The sequence below is a fragment of the Abramis brama genome (genome assembly GCF_963993115.1).
Source record: "Abramis brama genome assembly, chromosome: 25".
Taxonomy (NCBI): Eukaryota; Metazoa; Chordata; class Actinopteri; order Cypriniformes; family Leuciscidae; genus Abramis; species Abramis brama.
In genome coordinates, this window is record NC_139987.1 from 18,389,208 (window position 1) to 18,409,284 (window position 20,077).

Here is a 20,077-nt window from a genome sequence, read left to right on the forward strand (position 1 = left end):
TATTTGTTGTGGACAGTACAGATTGCCAGACCACACAGGGATACGATGTCAGAATGCTCTCCATAAGCGGAGTAGACCATGTTGGCTTTTTGCGCTATCGTCTGCCATTTAGTTTGATATTTTGTTATCTAATACAATGACATTCATATATTTAAGTGTCGCCTACATATGAAAATGTAGTTTAGGACCAGTGTAATGGGAGTATCTGTGAATCTGCATCGCAGTTTGGTGCCGGTAGAGGGCGAAACGTCCATTTGATTCACATACACACACACACACACACACACAGGCGAGTCTCTTTCTGCAGCGGCCATGACTGTTTTGTTTTTGTAGTGACCTCCTTTAAAGCTCATATTCCTTTCCTCCGTTTTTATGCAGGTATATTATATTTATTGGGTTACTGCAATTTACAATGCGGAGACAGATAAAATTCGTTTTAAACTAAAGTATTCTGTGCTAAGCCTGGTCCGTATGTTTGAATGACAGGTGAGACTCTAAGAAAGACAACATGAACGACAGCGTTCATATTAGTTTAGCAAACACGGGTAAAGACAGCCAAACCCCCGCACCAGCGGAGAGCAGCACCACCACCCCGTCCGACCAGGAGAACTTCCCGTACGACGCGGAAGACCCGGGCGACGAGAGCGACGTGCCGGAGGCGAGAGACGACGAGCTCAACGACGACGAGACGTCCGGAGAGAGCGAGAACGTGTCCAAGACCTGCATCTATGACGGCTGCACGGAGACCACGACTCAGGTGGCCAAAGCCAGGAAACCCTGGATGTGCAAAAAGCACCGGAATAAAATGTACAAGGACAAGTATAAGAAGAAGAAAAGCGACCAGGCCATGTCAACTGGAAAACTAGACGTAAGAATCGTTTGGACAAACAACAGTCTCAGTTTAAGGTCCCAACTTTATAAGCTTAATTTCAAACTGTTTTGTCTTTCGTGATGTGTAGGAGGGTACGGAGGAGAGGCCTGTGTCCGTTACTAAGCAACGGCTGGGTACCATAGGAGACCGACCAGCCAGACCCTCCCTCATTGAGCAGGTGCTGAACCAGAAGAGACTGGTGAGTGCATTAAAACACTTTATTGAGCTAGAGTATTTTTACTCGTACACCCCCTGGTAACCTAATGCAGTGGGTGCAGAGGTGTGTGGGTATTAGAGTAGATAATGAATAATTCATGTAGCCATGTAAAAAAAAAAAAAAAAAAAATCAAATATTAGTCTTAATATTAATCAATTTATTTCAAAATCAAAAAGGTTAAATGTTAATGTTAAATTATGTGCAATACAAAAAAACTATAATTATATTAGTCCTGTCAAATTGAATCTAACAAAAGTTTTTGTCCATGTATATATATTATTATATTTATATTGTCTGTGTGTGTATATATACATATACGTGTGTGTGTGTGTGTATATATATATATATATACTGTGGTTTCATTTGATTTTTTCCTCCTAGCTTCCATTTTTTTTTTACTTTTAATTGACTGATTTGTATATCAATTATTCTGCATATATATGCATATTTTATATGTGACAAATGTCATTATTTATATTACCTGAATATTCTTTCTTAGCAAAGTGACTTAGCATTAGCTGATGTTATGTTGTTTTGGGGTTTCAGTCTCTTCTGAGGAGTCCAGAAGTCATCAGCTTCCTTCAGCAGCAGCAGCGTTTGCTGACCACACAGAATCGGCCTCAAACACAGCACGACTTCTGAAGTCCGCAGATGCTTTACTCATCCTGTTGAGGATTTAACGCGCGCACAATTTCACATAAATTTGAAATGGGGAATATTCTATATGTGTGATCTGCGGCTGTCCTTGATGGTGTGAAGACTATCAACACTGCATTCTGAAAACTGGGATGTTTGACAAGGACCCGATCGATCTAAAATACTGCTGTCATCATCAAGCTCGCTGATATCATGAAACGAATTGGCAGCTAAATCTACTGTATATCAATAATGCGTTTGACTAGCCATCCTAGCCTCATTTGTGCCATTTAGTATTTTTAAATTAATGATAGAAAATATGAAACGGCAGCTGTAGAAATTCATTTTTTAGAGATCTTTATCTAATCTGTAATGTTTGTTAATGTCATCATAATGTCATCAATGAAAGCTACAATTTAGTTTGACCTTTTTAGCCACATCTTGACGGTGTAGCTGAAGGACACAGCATACACACAGAATTGTTCAATCAGCTTTATTATTTTAAAGATGGGGCAAATCCTTCAATAAGCAAAGGAAGTTTTTACTGATCTTGTGAAAATTGATAACCTGTAGTGTTAAAACTTGAATTGCATTAATACAAATTAGGTGGATTTTTTGACTTCTGATGTTTTGTTTTTAAATTTCATATTTGTGTTCGGGCCATAAAATAATCAGGCACAAATATAAGACAGGTTTTTGTATTACAAAAACAAGAAAGCTAACGCGAGTGAAAAAAACAACAACATGAAATGTTATAGAAGGCACAGATATTTAAACATTTCCAGAACAAGTACCTACCTACTAACATATTTCCTTGGCTTCCTAATACAGCGATTCCATCTGAATTGGTCTCGGCTACTACATACTGTGAAATAGCAAAGTGTTTTTTAAAAAACAAACACAATGCAACACTTATCGAACCACACAGCTGCTTATTTAACAGCATGATATTTCCTGGCTGATTCTATGCCAGTACCATAAACATCCACTGAAAAGACAGAGAGAGAGCTTTATGTGTCTTGGGTTGCTATGAAAGTCTTTTGGGGAACTATATTCCCCTTGTCCTGTAATGCATTAGGACACAGAGGAAATAGGATTGTGTGGGGAGCCCATTTGGGTCAGAACTTTGTCCAGCCACTGCAGGGGACCGTGCAGGTGTATTTCTATCCAGCAGGGGGTGCTGGTGACATCCTGACGGTGGTACTCGGCTCCCCAGCCCTGAGAAGAGGAGACATTTGATCCTCAATACTTGAGCATCTTTACAAAACATCTTAAGCATGAAACATGTTTTTTAAAACTACAATAATGCAAGTATTTGTGATCCACTAGCAGCACCAAAAGGAACTGCAAAAATAAATGCATACTAGTTTTCCAAAAGCTAATTTGCAATTGCATGTCATTCATAAAGTATTTTAACAGAAATAATCACAAACAATTTGTTATGTGTCCCGCATACATACAAATCAAGCAGGGAATATTGCGCATGTCGTATCAGTCGGTAACAGAAGAACTCCAGAGCTATGGGATCTGCAGTGTTTTGGCAGAGCGACATCCATAAAACAGCACGCCAAAGACTAGAATAACTACATATTACATTTGCATAGCAACACTTAGAAGATTTTCTATTTGAAACTGCTAACCACCTAGAGAGCTGTTGGCTTGTGATTGACAATTATGAACTCTGTATTTGCGATAGTCCTTAACAGCAACTTTTTAACCTTGTTGTTGGAGGTAATAAGCTTGACAACAGTCTTATATAAAATACTGTATATTATTATATTTATATTTAGAATAAACTATAAAATCAAGCAGATTTGAGCATTTTCTGAGGAAAAAGAGACTAGAGTTTAGGTTTGGGTATCGAGAACAGGTCCTTATTTGGTTCTTTTTAAAATTCTCGTACGTAGAACTGTTTGGTACTTAAATTCTTTCTAAAAACGTTACTAAAAACACCTTTCTAAAATTCTCTGACAGAGTTTCATAGTTATACACTAGCCAACTTAATCGACATGGCACCACTACTGAATTAAAAAGCGCAACCAGTGTAGACTGATTTCTGAACAAATAAATCTAATGAGACTGTACTTTTTAGTGAATCAGAAGCATACAGCACAACTAGTGTAGTCCGATTCCAGAAGGAAAGACTAATGATTCAATACTTTAATACTTTTAATCAAAAGCATACAGCGCAACCAAAGCAGTACGATTTCCAAACAAATTACTCGAAGTCTGTTCTTGTTAGTGAACCAAAAGCATACAGCAAATGACTCCTATGAGCCGGTTGTGTAAAGTGAATCAAACACATCCAGCGCAACCAGTGTAGACTCATTCCCATCCCAATCTAAGGACTTTTATGAGATGGTTCTTTAAAGTGAATCAAACGCATCTAGCGCAACCAGTGTAGACTGGTTCCCAAAGGAAAGACTCTAATGAGTCGATTCTTTCTAGTGAATCAATAGTAATGGCGTTTACATAACCTTTATTAGCAGCCCAATAGGGTTTATATGGCTGTTTAGGCTACTGTATATGCCATTATATGCCACATATTCTATATAAACCTCTTTACCTTGACAAAACTCATCCTGATGGTGCACATCTTGGTGAGTTCATACACCACCTCAAAGCCGTGATTTACCGACTGTGACAGCAGCTGGGCAAACAGCTGGTTGTTGAAGATCTTGAGGCTGCATCCACTCGGGATCTTGCAGACAGTGGTGGGGTGGAAACCATGCTGGTAGTTACAGTTCCGACTCTGAACGAAAATACTGCTGTCGCTCAGACACTCTGCGTACACCTCCCCTCCGACGTAATACAAGTGCACACCTACAACAGAAGACAGAAAAGGGTTTAAAGCATGTTTCTAGTTGCACATTTAACTGAGACTAAATACACTTACAGGTCCACAAAAAACAAAACAAAAAAACATACAGTATAACAACAATTCTAAAGTGGCATTTATAACACAACTGTGAACTACTGCAAAGTCCACACATAAAAGAGTATATCACCACCTTTGAACTTGGTAAATCCCAGAAATCATTATCCTTAAACCCAGCATTCATCATGTTTTATCAAGTGCCAAGCGGAAACTTTAATAATCTCCATTCTCCTGAAGCATCCTGATCTGGATTATGTCGTTGTCCTTGGCGCTCTTCCAACTAGGATCTCTCACACAAGTAGATGGAATCCTGTGCCCGGTGTGTGTGTGTGTGTGTGTATGCATGCATACTTCTCTCTGTCACTGCTGTAACCTATGGCAACGCTTAATGTCTTTCCAACACTGGCACAGTGACGCTCATCCAGCACCCTGAGAAAAACCAACATTTGGATAGTGTGGACTTTATCTTTCTCGCTGGGTTCCTGAAGTGCAGTGTTGACTGACCAGCACTATCTGGCGCCATAAAAACAATGTGTTTTTGTTTTTTATTACTTTCTCTTGGAATTGCATCAACTGATGGAAGACCATTATCAGCTTGATCTTCTCAAAGCAACAATTTCAGATCCAAAACCTCTCAACAAAGACAAGAATGCAAAAAAAAGAAATGTAAAACTTTAAACAAACCTTTGCCTATGTGTCTGCGAGTGTGTTCAATGGTGGAGTTTCGGTTGACGTTGGATAGTAATCCGAGACAGAATCGGTTCTTGTTGTTGGAGGGATCTGTGAAGCCGTCCACGAGGATGCTTCGGGAAGAGGCGTGGAATGTCTCACCCACCCTGTTGTTCAGTTCGTAATACGCCACTGAACACCAGTATTCTGGTTCCTCATAACACACTGGCCTCAAGTCTGGAGTAAAAAAAAGCATTCATAAAACCGTAAAATATCATGTACAGTATCATATCTCATAGTATTCAGGTCTCATTCCGTATTCATGATGAATTTTAATATAATAAAAAAATGCCATTGTGATTCAACACTTTCATTGTTTGGAAACACCAGACTAGATTAATGTTTCTCCTGATTTTAAAAATCTTAGATCCATTAATGTACTCTCTGAATAAGAACGTTGCCTAATACCATTTAAAGCAGGACATTCCAATAAAAAATGCTTTATAGTTAAGGAAGACTTACAGGAAAAATAAAATAAAAAAATCACATAAAGGTAAATCTTCCACTTTCAAAAAATATATATACATGAGTAAGTCTTGTGTGACCAGTTTGACATCTTGTATATATAGTCTGATAATTTCTATTTTCAAAATGAAAACAATGGTTAGGTCTTTCATTTATAACTGGATTACCTTGAGGTTCAAGTCGTGTGGATTCTGATTGGCTGTCAATGTTTTTAATGTTCATTAGCTGGAAAAAAGCATTGTTCTGAAAATACTTCCAATGATATCGTTCCTCTGTTTCGGTGTCATTATAGCTGTGATGTGGACTTCCCTATTCTCAAATTAAAATGATAAAAGTAATATTATTAAATGAGCAGTGTTTTTTTTAGTATTATTTATATACTATTATAGTTTTTATTATTTAGAAATTTCCGTTTTCATTTTAATTTAGCAATTTTGTCATTAAGTTTTTTTCTATTTAGCTTTTTTATCTCAATTTTAGTCATTTATCATTTTTAATGACTTTATTTCAATCAATATTTCTCTTTTTTGTTTACATTTTTCATCTAATATTAATATTTTATTTTAGCATTATTTCACTTAAAACTTATTTTTATTAGTTTCAGTTAATAATAACAACAAATGAGTGGGTGTGTTCACAACGTTTAACTGGTACTGCACATTTCAAAGTACACACATAATGCACAGTAAGTCTAGTGTCACCTCTATGAGGGGCTGACAGAATGAGTTTATTGGGGTTGGAGGACTCTTCTGGTTTCACATCCTCAGACGGAGTGGTCTCCATCATACTGTAGGGTGGAGGAGGTGTCTCTGCTGTGCAATGAGAACAACGTTTTTGAATGATCAAGATGTATGAATGTATGCAATTCAGTGGCACTACATTTCATGCAAGGAAGTTAGAAGAGAGCTAATATACAAAATCATCAATGCTTGAGAAATCATTGCTAATAATGACCTGTGATTTGGTAGGGGCTCCCAGGGTCAGTTCCACTGCTGGGAGAGTTTGGGTAGCTGTGTGCAGTGGGGGACTGGTTTAAAGAGCTGGAAGGAGATGAAGAAAACGAGCTACAGGGTAATGCAGGGAAGGAGTCTGGGTAAGTGGCATTCTGAGGCATTAGAGGCTCGTTGTGTAGGGAAGCATTCCGGAACTTTGCTAACAAGCTGTGCTGGGGGTTGAACTCACTGTGACGTGGCACAAGGACTGGGGGTAGAACTGTTTGAAAAACAGAGAAAGAAGATTACTAACAGATTTTTTTACTAATGCATAAAGCTATAATCAATTTGGAAGAAAACAAGAAAAAGTGGTTTGCGTATTGATTTCCACCTGGCGTCTCCACACGGCGGTAATGATATGGATTGATGCAGATATCCTTCTGCTTGGAGCCGAAAGGAAACTCGCAGCAATCCAGCGCTTTGAGCTCGTGGTGGGACTGAAGATCCGGCCAGCGCCACACTCTGCAGTAGATAACGTGTGGCAGACCTTTACGATGGGACACCTGGAGCCTTCCGTCCAGGGATCGAGGGATGGTCACACATTTACTGGGCTGGCCAGGACAGCTCAGAGCCTTTTCCAGCTCCTCCATGGCCCCTTTCTTCTTCTTGAGCTTCTTTACAAGGGAATCGACAGCCTTTTCCGCCCACTTTTCCTCCTCGTCTCCTTGTTTCCAGCCCAGCAGCCTTTTCACAGCTGGACTGGTGAAGGAGAAGAGGGAAGTAATGGATGTGGTGGAGTGCATCGTGGGATGGGGTGACACTGGGGACTGGATTTTTTCCTAAAAGCAAGGCAGATCTGTCTTATATCAATTCAAGCCAGGAGCCTCAGTTTATTACTTTACAGCCAAGATACAGCTGGGTGTAAAATAAACCTCCAGACAGGGATGTTTTCGTCAGGCTGTCAACAGTTTTTATCTGGTGAAAGAAACAAAGAAGAATGTCAGATTTAATGTTAATAAGTAAATTGTTTGTGTCAGTATTTTTAACTGCCTTTAATTTGTATTTATTAAAATAAACATAAATAATTATATATATATACTGTATATATAATAAAGATAATAAATAAATTGTAAATGATTTATGTCAGTATTTTTCAAATAATTGTCAAACATATTTTAGTTATTTAATTTTTAAAGAATTGAAAATAATGATTTTAAAAATACAAAACTGTGTGTGTGTGTATATATATATACACACACACACACACACACACACACACACTATATTATGTATGTGGATGTGTGTGTGATTAAATTAATACAAATCATTATTTTATTTTAAATTTAATTAAAAACATATTTAACAAATATTTGAAAAATACTGGCATAAATAATTTACAATTTATTTTTTATCTTTATTATTATTAATTATTTTTTTATTTATGCATTTAGTAAAACATAGCCTACCTTTTGCATTACAGTAATAACAATTAGGGAAGAAAATGTGCTTAATTGTCATGAAAAATAATGTCAAACAATGTCCAAAACAAATTTTAAGTTAAATGGCACCATTTTCTTTAAGCAAAATATATATATATATTTTTTTTTTTATGATTTTGGGGTGAAATATGATATGAAAATATTCTTGACATGTTTTGTGAGATTCACCCTATTAGGGCATAATCACAACACATTCATGTGCAGATCTCAAGATCTTTTCCATCATGCTTCAGTGCATGCAGAGATTTCTGAGGTATTGAGGAGTCAACAGTCCTTCTGTTTCTCACCTATTCGTCCTCTCCCTTTCCTGTCAAGGCTTTCTGATGCAGAAAATGATCTGCTAAAAATCAATGCCGTTTGAGCATTTGAAACCAGAGAGGCTTGCTTCCATCTTTGGCCAAGTCTATTCAAATAATAGCTTCTGAAAATATTATTGCATGCGATACCAGAGGTGTTAACACACCCCTTACCTAAATCAAATAATCGTATGAGATGAATGAGGCCATATAGGAATAATAGCAGCGTATGAAATCATGGCTCAGTTTCAAATAGGCGCAGGCCTATTCAGATCAATTGAGGGTGAATACATCTGCTCTGTTCTCAAAGGCAGTGTGTCCTTATGAAACTGGCGTCTGGCAGTCTGAGTGCTGAGATAGGCTTAATCACCTAACTCCCCCGCAAACGCACATACACATACACATCCTTTCCCTCAACTTCACTTTGTTTGTTTGCTTTAAGAAATGTTCAAATGCTACATTTGGCACTTATTTATATATATAAAAAAGGTATTCCAGGTATACACAACTGTCACAAACGTATCACTGGAGCAGCATCATTAAGCAGCAAGTGGCATAATGTCTGTTTACGCAGCCTCGCGTGATATGGACTAACATGTGAGAAGCAACAAGTTACGTGAAAAAGAAAAAATACAGCGTCAAGACAAAAAGTTTTAAAAAGACACTTGTCATGCCTTATTTTTTTTATCATTTATAAAACTTTTACTTTTTAAGGTCTGAAATTAATTCTCAATAATACCGTAAGTGGTATATATATATAACACGTTTTATTCATTACCTTATTCTTGTGACAAGTCGAATAAAAATCCGCGTAGTTCCGCAAAATAGCCGAATGCTGAATCTCGCGCCGATTGGAGGTGTAGCTACAGCGCGTGTGTTTGGATGGAGCGAGAGCCGCGGCGTCAGTCTGACTGGAGCCTCAGCGCCTTCGTGCGGAATTCATCCGCTGCTCCTGGAACTCTCCCAGGACGTCAGACACACAGAGGGATCATCCCGTTCAAAAGAACAGCCTGAGACTCACTCACAGGCCTATTATTGAGGGAAAACAGGTCATTGTGGGCAGCAGTGTTTCACTTTTAATTTGCTTTCAGTGACAGATGACAAGAGCAGACAGCTGTTTTTTTTTTCTTTTACAGGAAGTGAATGCACCTTTTTGGCATAAGTTGTAAAGGGAAAGCGATTGTGTCAAAGTATTTACATTTTTTTATTTAAGTTTTCATGACTTTCATTTTTAGTCATTCCCAGTGTGCGATTATTCAGTGACTTTCAAGCGGTCGACGTTTCAAAGGCAATTTGTGAGGAATTCGCGGGCTTTAAAGTTAAAAAACGCTTCAAACAGAAATTACTATTATAAAGTTTTTGTATCAACATTGGTGATTAATAGTGTCAGTAGTACGTTTTGTCGATTTGCCGTCGGATATCGATCCCAACAGAAACGCTCAAGCAGCCAAATGTTGCTATGGTTACAGGGAACGCAACTTCTGATCACGAGCGTCACTAAATTCTAATATTTTAATGGCGACAGAAACTTGTCATACGTTAAAATACGTACATTTAAGACACCGTCCAACCTTTTTACCTTTGAGGGGGTTAAGAATTGTTTTGGGTCAACCCAACTCACAACCTGGTCATTACAACGGTACACTGTGATTAAAACGAACCGTTTTCGAATTACTTAATTTTAGGCTAAACAAAAAAACTTAATTAAAAAAAAAAAGTTCTGTTCTCTCTAAATATTTACCTGTTATATATTTAGAAATTGGAAGCAGAATATTGATAAAGTTAAGTAGACAGTAGTAGAATATTTAGTGACAGACTGGCGGATCGCCAGCTCTTATCGATAGCCCTACTTCTCCTGCGCTCCTCGGCGCGGACGGATACACTTCGATTGTGTGCGTAGAGTGACTTGTCCAGTTAATGACGCAAGCCAGGATGGCGACAGAGAGTCTAGAAGTTTGACATTTTCACAGTTTACAACAACTGCAGGGGAACGTAACAATACTCCCAATAATGACAGCTCGCATATTTAGTGCTCTCTTTGATCAAATGAGTTTGGCAGGGGGAATTCGCTTCCAAATAAAAGGACACCGCAAAATGATCCTCTTCAATCAAGGTGCAGAGGATCATATACATTACTGACGACGAGCCTCTATATTTAGAGCTTAGCAGACGGGAGAAATACAATATATATATATATATATATATATATTGCTGCTTAAATAACTGATTTTAAAAATAATTTATCAGTGAAAAGATTTAAATACATCATCTTTTAGAGTGGCTGACAAGATAGAGGGGCTGACTAAGAACAAATGCCTTCCTGGTGGAGAGACAGGGAGGATAAACAGGATATTCTCTCCAGGGCGCAGAGCAACCCATTGTGTAAACCACATTAAAAAGGACTGAGTACATGCCAGACCATGGACCAGGGCTGTCGCTAGAGGGGCGAAAGGAGGTGTAGATTCTAGGCCCCCTGCTTTTGGGGGGCCCCGCAATGTCAACTGAGGGGGGGATCCACAGGAACAACCCACACCGGGGCCCGGATACCCTAGCTATAGCCCTGCCATGGACCATTTCAGTCGGTCAACTGTGTTTTTAAACCTTTTATGTGTGGATGAGTGACGTGTGTTAAAAATGGATTTGGGTGGCACTGATTTCAAACATCACATTTTAAGCACACACCACATAAATTCTTTTGGCCACATATAATAATAAATTATACTTCGATGCTCAGCATAAATCAATTTGTTTTTCAAATAAGCTTAATTAAAAAAAAGTGTAGTAAAAACTCTTCATTTTGCACTCTTCAAACGCATCATTTTGTCTTCATCTGGTTCTGTGCAACATTTTCAAATTAGTTGTATATGCAGAAACGCTAACTGATTATAATTTGTTCTTTATTTGGCCAAGAACCATCTGCCCCATTTCAAAACCAAACCTATAGTTTGTAAAAGAAAAACATGAAAAACAGCGATATTACATTAAAAAAATAAAAATACAAGGACAATCCCCTTATGTGGTCACGGCACGGTCAGTGATAATGAAATGCTGATGCTGTTCACCGATTGAGTACGCAGTGCACTCGTTTGTGGCAAAGGGCTGTGCGTTTAACCATCGGCCCGAACAGCACACTTGCAGAAACAACAGCTACTGAGTTTTTCTCTCAGACTCCAGCCTCCAGGCACCAGTGAAGTAACGCAGTCTGATAAAGACTAGATCCCGGCCCATCTGAAGCCAACTCCAGATCGGCACCAACTTTGACCCTAAATGTGCAATAAAACAGATCTTCATTACCTCATAGTGGAAATAACCTTCATTTTTGAGACATATACAGCTAGAAAAAATATATAGAGTATTAATTCTTTTAATTGCATTATATTTCAAAACTGACAGCACAAACCTTCAATCTCTGTCCAGTTAACAGCCACTTCTGATACAGGGATGTCAAAACACTGAGCAATGTAGAGAAGTTCCACATCAAATGCCCTGTAGGACACATTTTTTTTTACTTTAATTAAGAGGTTAAAATTCAAATTTAAATAAAATAAAAAAGGTTCTTATAAAAGTAAACAAAGTGCTTTTTGGGAATTTGATGCAGAGATTATGATATTTTAAAGGTTCCTAATTTAGTTTTGGAGTCTACAGTAGGTTTTTTATGCATCCAAGGCCAAAAAAAAACAACAACAAAATTTTCTCATAATATACACTGCGGCATGACCTCTTTTATCACAGTGTCTGAAACGGTTTGATAATAGATTCCGTCTTTCTAAACCCCTCCTTTCTGAGAGCCTACTTTGCTCTGATTGGTCAGATGACTCAGTCTGTTGTGATTGGCCTACCGTTTACAAGCATGGGTTGGAAACGAAGCAGCCCTCAACACTTGATACATAGGTGATACGAACAGTAAAGACGGTGTCGGTTTTACTGTATCAATTCGAGCTCAAGTCTTCATTCTTTTGAAGTGCATGCAAAAAGAATCTGCAGCGCATTGACATGTCGACAACACAAATCAAACACTTCCAGGCCTCAGTTACAGCTACAGTGTTTGAGGGAGGGTCAAAGTAGCAGACAATTGCAGGCATACAATAAAGACAAAAGGCTGGCATTATGCAAATTTGTTACAAACCTACATAGGTTCGAGCAGGAAGTATTACTAAGGACTTGTTTCGGCAGTTCCGAATCTGTTCTTTCTTTTGGGACAATAACTCCAATTTTCGTGCACTTTGAAACTTTGCAGACGTTTTACATTCACAAACAGCTATATATTACACTACATCAAAGGTAATATTCTTTTTTTTTAATCATAATTGGGGCATTTTATTATAAAGCTCTTCAACTTTTAAGCGTCCTTACCAGCGTTCCACATGCAGGCTGGAGAAAGTTTTCAAGGCAGCCTCACGAGTGAAGAGCTTAAATCCACATTGTGTGTCTTTAATCCCCCTCACACAAAAGAACCACACCAAGAAGTGGAATCCATACATCAGAAACGTTCGGAACATTGACCGCTGTCACAAGAAGAAACAGAACACTGAAAATGCAAAAGTACTGGCAATTTCCTCATGAACATTAGCTATTATGCTCCAGCATTTTTGAGAAACACTGAATACCTGAGCCACTGATTCTTCTTCCAGGTGAGCTCTGGATCCACAGGAGATCGCCATGTTATCCTGCATTGACATAAAAGGAAAACATTTTCAGATGCTCTGAGATCTTTTGGCAAGAAAAGGCCTGTAAGTAATTTGATAACTCCAGCTCCTGGTTAAGCTCCAAACAAATATGTAATCCACATACCAACCATTCTGAGATTTGCTGCATGTCTATTTATATTTACAAAAAGTGGTGTCTCACAGGCTTCTCGCTGATGCTCTGAAGACCTTCTTCCACCTTTTCAATGTCAGCAAATTTAGTGGCTCCATCAGCATCAGCCATAAGAATGAGCTTTCCACGACAGCTCAGTGCTCCCTGAGCAGAGACAAACACAACAACAAACAACATTATAGCAACTGTTGAACTAAGTGTGTGCAAAATAAGACTTTTAGCTGAGCTTGAGCATTCAAGCCTGAGCTTCAGGCATCAAGTCATATCATTAATTAGTGATATTTTTCACAATCTCAACTGAATGGAAACAGTATCTTTGTTTTTGTCTTTCAGCAGATTTCATCAGAAATGTGGATACCGTCCTCTATAACAACACACAAGGAGGACTGGGTGTTTTTTGCATTATTACCATTTTAACTGCACCGCCTTTTCCACGGTTCTTCACCAACGTCAGAACTCTCACTTTTTGTGCTCCATACTTTTTTGTGTATTTCATGGCAACCTGGGGATACATATGATCAAGCATTCACTTTGATTGTTATATATTATTCATTGTTATATATTATAATGAATAATAACAGTAAGACGTAAAACTACCTCTGTAGTTTTGTCTTTGCTGCCATCATCTACTACAATAACTTCATATGTGAATAATGGATTCTCATTCTGTAAAATCAACAAGAGGAAAAATTGGGTTAAACAGAGTCACTTTAGTTACAGCAATGCCATCTAGTGGTGAATAATTCACACATGATGTAAAAACAACCAGTCTGCAGTAACATCAAAAGGATTCAAAGAAAACGTGTGGCATCATTCCTGGATTCATAGGTGACCTCAGGTATGTTTACACTTTTATTTATAAATGTATACTTTTTTAAAGGTGTCAGAAAAACAGAACTAATAAGTCAGTTACGACACTAGCTAGCCTGTTGTTTCATAATAGAAATGTAAAGAAATTAAAAAACAAAATTAATTAAGCACCTGTCTTTTCTCCAGGTATTCCATGGCTTCATCCATCATAGCAGGCACTGTGTGATAAAACAGAAACAAACATTACCAATATAAATCCTCTTATTGCCAAGAGGACGTTAATGATTTTAAGCCACAGGGATTCAGTGGGGGTTTTAACCCAAACTATATATGTATATGTATATGTATATATATATATATATATATATATATATATATATATATATATATATATATATATATATATGTTATATACACATATATATATATATATATATATATATATGTATGTTATATACATATATATATACATATATAAGTTTGGAAACATTACTATTTTTAATGTTTTTGAAAGAAGTTTCTTCTGCTCATCAAGCCTGCATTTATTTGATCAAAAATACATTAAAAAAATGTAATATTGTGATATATTATTACAATTTAAAATAATTGGTTTTCAATTTATTATACTTTAAATTATCATTACTCCAGTCTATCACATGACCCTTTAGAAATCATTCCAATATGATGATTTATTATCAAAGTTGGAAACAGTTCTGCTGCTTAATATTTTTTCATAACCTGTGATACTTTTTTAGGATACTTTGATGAATAAAAAGTAAAAAAATAAAAATAAAAAAAAGAAGCAAATGTTTTAAAAATAGAAATCTTTTGTAACAACAATATACACTACTGGTCAGTAATTTGGGGTCAGTAATTTTTTTTCTTTCTTTTTTTGAAATAAATGAATACTTTTATTCAGCAAGGATGTGTTCAATTGATAAAAAGTGATAGTAAAGAAGATTTACTATCTTCGGACAGATGCTGTCGGACAACATCTCCAAGACGTTACACACCATATGACTAGTAAGTCAAAGTCCAAATCACACTCTTTGCTGTCCAAACTTAATTGATATAAGTACCAATGTAGAACATTATATTGAAACTGTGTCTATTCCTCGTTTAGTGAGGTCAAACATTAAATCTACTGTAGGATCCAGGAAAAATCTAATTGTGATTAAACCAGTAAATCTCAATATTAGTGAACAAAAACAATTTATAAAGCTAGGTCTTCTTAACATTAGATCGCTCACACCTAAGGCGGTTATTGTAAATGAAATAGTCACAGATAATAGTTTCGATGTACTTTGCCTTACTGAAACCTGGCTTAAACCTAATGATTATTTGGGTCTTAATGAGTCTACTCCTCCAGGATACTGCTATAAACATGAGCCCCGTCTGATTGGTCGTGGCGGCGGTGTTGCAACAATCTATAGAGATATTCTTAATGTTACTCAGAAAACAGGTCACAGGTTTAATTCGTTTGAAGTAATTGTGCTAAATGTTACTCTCTTAGATGTAAGAAAGAAATCCCTATTATCTATAGCCTTGGCTACCGTATATAGACCGCCTGGGCCTTACGCTGATTTCCTAAAAGAGTTTGCAGACTTTCTCTCAGATCTATTGGTCAATGTCGATAAAGCATTAATTGTTGGAGATTTTAACATACACGTCGATAACACAAATGATGCGTTAGGGGCTGCGTTTACAGATTTATTAAACTCCTTTGGGGTCAAGCAAAACGTCACTTGTCCCACTCATCGTCTTAATCATACGCTAGATTTAATTATATCACATGGAACCAATCCTATCGATATAGATATTATACCGCAAAGTGATGAAGTCACTGATCATTACATGGTCACTTGCATACTACGTACTGCTGAAATTTGTCACGTTGCGCCACGTTATCGACCAGGCAGAACAATCCTTCCAACCACTATAGATAGATTCTCAAATAGCTTACCTGATCTAACTCAGCTGATTAGTGAACCCAAACAAACAGATGAACTAGAGGAAATGACTAGCACTATGAGCACCATTTTCTCTAGTACATTAAACATTGTTGCACCAATTAGATTAAAAAAGGTTAGAGAGAAAACTAAAGCACCATGGTATAACAATACTACGCATGTTATCAAGAGAGAAACTCGTAATTTAGAGCGTAAATGGAAACAAACTAATTTAGAGGTCTTTAGAATCGCGTGGAAAGACAGTATGTCACGTTATAAAAAGGCCCTAAAAGCAGCCAGGGCTGAGCACCTCCGCAAACTAATAGAAAATAACCAAAATAATCCAAGGTTTTTATTTAACTCCGTGGCTAGACTAACAAATAAACAGACGTCACCTGAGCAAAATATTCCGTTACAGTTTAGCAGTAATGATTTTATGAATTTCTTCACTGAGAAAATAGAAAGCATCAGAAACACAATTGTAAATGTACAATCTTCAATCGCGCCTTATAATTCAGCCTCAATTATCGCCCCTCAAGAAAAACTACAGCGCTTTACAACTATAGGACAGGAAGAGCTAAATAAACTTATCATTGCATCTAAACCAACAACATGTTTATTAGATCCAATACCAACTAAACTACTGAAAGAAGTGTTACCTGTAGTGGAAGAGCCTCTCCTCAATAGACTCCCTAACTCGTCTTTATCTTTAGGTCATGTTCCAAGAATATTCAAGTTGGCAGTTATAAAACCTCTTATTAAGAAACCACAATTAGATAATAATAATCTAGCAAATTACAGACCCATTTCAAATCTACCATTTATGTCTAAAATACTAGAAAAAGTTGTGTCCGCTCAATTGTGCTCTTTCTTGCAAGAAAATGATATCTATGAAAAATTTCAGTCAGGATTCAGACCGCATCATAGCACAGAAACTGCGCTCGTTAAAATTACAAATGATTTACTTCTAGCTACTGACCAAGGCTGTATCTCAATACTAGTTTTACTCGATCTTAGTGCTGCGTTTGACACTATAGATCACACAATACTCTTAGATAGACTACACTGGTGTTCATGGACAGGCATTAAGCTGGTTTAGATCGTACTTATCAGACCGCTACCATTTTGTCTGTTTAAATGGGGAAAAATCGAAGATAACGTCAGTAAACTATGGAGTGCCGCAAGGATCTGTGTTAGGCCCTCTGCTATTCTCAATATATATGCTGCCACTTGGTAATATTATAAGAAAACATGGAATTAATTTCCACTGTTATGCTGATGACACTCAATTATATATTTCATCACGACCAGATGAAAACAATAAATTATCTAAATTGACAGAGTGTGTTAAAGATATAAAATACTGGATGACGTGTAATTTTCTGCTATTAAATTCAGATAAAACGGAGGTATTACTTATTGGTCAAAAAAACTGCCCACAAAACCTCTTACAATACAACTTTACTTTAGAAGGATGTCCTGTTACTTTATCCACTACAGCAAAAGACCTGGGTGTTATATTAGACCGCAACTTGTCTTTTGAAAATCATATTTCATATGTTACAAGAACAGCCTTTTTCCACCTTAGAAACATTGCTAAGCTACGTAATATGCTATCAGTTTCTGATGCAGAAAAGTTAGTTCATGCATTCATGACCTCAGGACTAGATTACTGTAATGCTTTATTAGCTGGTTGTCCTGCATCCTCAATAAACAAGCTACAGTTAGTCCAAAATGCAGCTGCTAGAGTTCTTACTAGGTCAAGGAAATATGATCATATAACACCAATTCTATCATCTCTACATTGGTTACCTATAAAGTTCTGTATCAATTATAAAGTATTACTAATGACCTATAAAGCACTAAATGGTTTAGCTCCTGGGTATTTAACGGAACTTCTATCGCCCTACAATCCATCACGCTCTTTAAGATCACTAAATTTGAGGCTTCTGGTCATTCCTAGGATATCTAAGTCCACTAAAGGAGGGAGGGCATTTTCATATTTAGCTCCTAAACTGTGGAATGGCCTTCCTGATATTGTTCGAGGCTCAGACTCGCTGTCCCAGTTTAAAACTAGATTAAAGACGCATTTCTTTAGCCAAGCATTCACATAATACTTACCTTTTATACTACAGTTGAATCAGATTGAATGCATTATTGTTATGAACAGCAGCTACGCTAATTATTTCCCATCTGCTTTTCTGTTGTTATCTCGGGACGCTAGTCCCGAGGTAAATACAGATTGTCTGCTCCAGTTTGTATCCAGCCTCCCATGGAAACTACAGATGCCCCAACACCCGTGCAGAGACGACTCGACGCCTCTGAAGAGACGACTCGACGCTGGCGATATGTTTATGCCCTAAATTAATGCATGATTAATTAACTACCTGTATTTTTCTATGTACATTTCTGAAATGCACTTTCTGTAAAGCTGCTTTGAAACAATATGTATTGTGAAAAGTGCTATACAAATAAATTTGAATTGAATTGAATTTATATTATTAGAATTTTTTATTTTTATTTTGAATAAATGCAGTTCTTTTTAACCTTTTATTCATCAAATATATTAGGCAGCAGAACTGTTTCCAGCACTCATAATAAATCAGAATATTAGAATGATTTCCAAAGGATCATGTGATAGACTGGATGTCACATGTGACACTGAAGACTGGAGTAATTGCTGAAAATTCAGCTTTGCATCACAGGAATAAATTATTTTTTTAAAGTATATTCAAATAGAAAACTATTATTTTAAGTTGTAATAATATTTCACAATATTACTGTTTTTTTTCTGTATTTTTGATCAAATAAACGCAGCCTTGATAAGCATTAGAGACTTCTTTCAAAAATATAAAAAAAACTTAATGTTTCCAAACTTTTGACCTGTACTGTATATATATGAAGAGTTCAGATGCAAAAGCCTCTAAGTGCCATCTGAAATTTTCTTCTAGAATGATCATTTTTATCAAGCTTGTATATTTAAGTTCAGTAGTTTCACTTAAATGACAATTAATAGGTAATTTTCATTGTTATTTAAGTGAAATTACTGAACTTAAATATACGAGCTTGATAAAAATGATCATTCTAGAAGAAAATTTCAGATGGCACTTAGAGGCTTTTGCATCTGAACTCTTCATATATATATATATATATATATATATATCAATCATCAGAATAACTCACATCTGAGTTCCTCATTGTATGAAGGGACAACCACAGACAGCTCCAATGAGGGAGGGTCCATCAGACTGGGAAAAGACTCTTCTGTGCCCTTTGCTGTCAAATAGTGCTTCTCCTTCTCATGGCGAGTCTGATCTGTCATCTTAGCACTGACATGAGCAATCACAACAACCTAAAGATAAGAACAAACAGGTGTGACACAAAGGAGTAACTAGTTCAACTGGATGAATCGGTGAAGCTCAACAGAAGTGTGACTAATATATATATATATATATATATATATATATATATATATATATATATATATATATTTACAAGTATTTCATAAGAACAATTTCATTGCAAATTCATTTTCATTAACAAACAATAAGAACAACAGCATGGATAGGTCACTAAGAGCAAACATAAATCAGAAAAACAAGAAGAAAAAATCCACAATAATATAAGATTTATACAAATATTCAAAATAATAAGATATACATTTACCAAAAGTAAGACGATCACCGCCAGGATAATCGAACACTGCAATAATTCACATACACAGAAATCCATCATCCAATTCCCAGTCAACATATCACTGCAGGGAAGCTCACCAGTTTACAGCTAAACTACCCTACAGTATCATATAGAGCAACCTTAAAATGAGACTCCGTGAGGCGGGACATATATGAATAGGTGTCGTACTAATTTACGGAATAAATAGTTAAATCTCCATTGTTGAAGTTTACTTCCAGTCACAGAGAAACACCTACGCGGAAGTCGTCCTGACCAACCACATCATCAGAACCACATCATCA

At 36.7% G+C, this 20,077-nt stretch overlaps 3 protein-coding genes across 5 annotated transcripts; 1 reads left to right on the forward strand and 2 right to left on the reverse strand.

Moving 5' to 3' along the window:
* The first annotated feature begins 267 nt into the window (after positions 1 to 267).
* rfxap (regulatory factor X-associated protein) lies at positions 268 to 2,348 on the forward strand. Of its 2 annotated transcripts, XM_084104096.1 has the most exons (4): positions 270 to 378; positions 487 to 868; positions 960 to 1,070; positions 1,635 to 2,348. In XM_084104096.1, exons 2-4 carry the CDS (start codon positions 509 to 511, stop codon positions 1,728 to 1,730), a joined length of 567 nt encoding a protein of 188 aa, XP_083960222.1. In that variant the 5' UTR covers positions 270 to 378; positions 487 to 508; the 3' UTR covers positions 1,731 to 2,348. The 2 variants fall into 2 exon arrangements, with proteins under 2 accessions (XP_083960221.1, XP_083960222.1); XM_084104095.1 differs by having other exon boundaries at positions 268 to 868.
* A 272-nt stretch (positions 2,349 to 2,620) lies between these two features.
* On the reverse strand, positions 2,621 to 9,584 carry smad9 (SMAD family member 9). 2 transcript variants are annotated; one of them, XM_084104090.1, is made up of 7 exons: positions 9,302 to 9,584; positions 7,120 to 7,703; positions 6,751 to 7,008; positions 6,498 to 6,608; positions 5,287 to 5,508; positions 4,291 to 4,547; positions 2,621 to 2,942 (listed from the first exon to the last, which is right to left on the reverse strand). In XM_084104090.1, exons 2-7 carry the CDS (start codon positions 7,529 to 7,531, stop codon positions 2,799 to 2,801), a joined length of 1,404 nt encoding a protein of 467 aa, XP_083960216.1. In that variant the 5' UTR covers positions 7,532 to 7,703; positions 9,302 to 9,584; the 3' UTR covers positions 2,621 to 2,798. The 2 variants fall into 2 exon arrangements, with proteins under 2 accessions (XP_083960216.1, XP_083960217.1); XM_084104091.1 differs by having other exon boundaries at positions 6,498 to 6,605; positions 9,302 to 9,530.
* A 1,819-nt stretch (positions 9,585 to 11,403) lies between these two features.
* alg5 (ALG5 dolichyl-phosphate beta-glucosyltransferase) lies at positions 11,404 to 20,062 on the reverse strand. The gene is made up of 10 exons (XM_084104094.1): positions 19,767 to 20,062; positions 19,284 to 19,452; positions 14,323 to 14,369; positions 13,939 to 14,007; positions 13,751 to 13,843; positions 13,372 to 13,485; positions 13,131 to 13,190; positions 12,877 to 13,028; positions 11,924 to 12,009; positions 11,404 to 11,786 (listed from the first exon to the last, which is right to left on the reverse strand). Exons 1-10 carry the CDS (start codon positions 19,851 to 19,853, stop codon positions 11,671 to 11,673), a joined length of 993 nt encoding a protein of 330 aa, XP_083960220.1. The 5' UTR covers positions 19,854 to 20,062; the 3' UTR covers positions 11,404 to 11,670.
* Between the last annotated feature and the right edge of the window lie 15 nt (positions 20,063 to 20,077).

Coding starts and splice junctions, on each gene's coding strand:
- smad9 (XM_084104090.1), bottom strand. CDS start 7,531: ATGCACTCCACCACATCCATTACTTCCCTCTTCTCCTTCACCAGTCCA. Junction 5,509..6,497: donor TCTGTCAGCCCCTCATAGAG/GTGACACTAGAC, acceptor TTTTTACTCCAG/ACTTGAGGCCAGTGTGTTAT. Junction 2,943..4,290: donor TCAGGATGAGTTTTGTCAAG/GTAAAGAGGTTT, acceptor TCCTCTTCTCAG/GGCTGGGGAGCCGAGTACCA.
- alg5 (XM_084104094.1), bottom strand. CDS start 19,853: ATGTTGACTGGGAATTGGATGATGGATTTCTGTGTATGTGAATTATTG. Junction 19,453..19,766: donor CGGTGATCGTCTTACTTTTG/GTAAATGTATAT, acceptor TCTTATCTTTAG/GTTGTTGTGATTGCTCATGT. Junction 14,008..14,322: donor AATACCTGGAGAAAAGACAG/GTGCTTAATTAA, acceptor TTGATTTTACAG/AATGAGAATCCATTATTCAC.
- rfxap (XM_084104095.1), top strand. CDS start 509: ATGAACGACAGCGTTCATATTAGTTTAGCAAACACGGGTAAAGACAGC. Junction 869..959: donor TGTCAACTGGAAAACTAGAC/GTAAGAATCGTT, acceptor CGTGATGTGTAG/GAGGGTACGGAGGAGAGGCC. Junction 1,071..1,634: donor TGCTGAACCAGAAGAGACTG/GTGAGTGCATTA, acceptor TTGGGGTTTCAG/TCTCTTCTGAGGAGTCCAGA.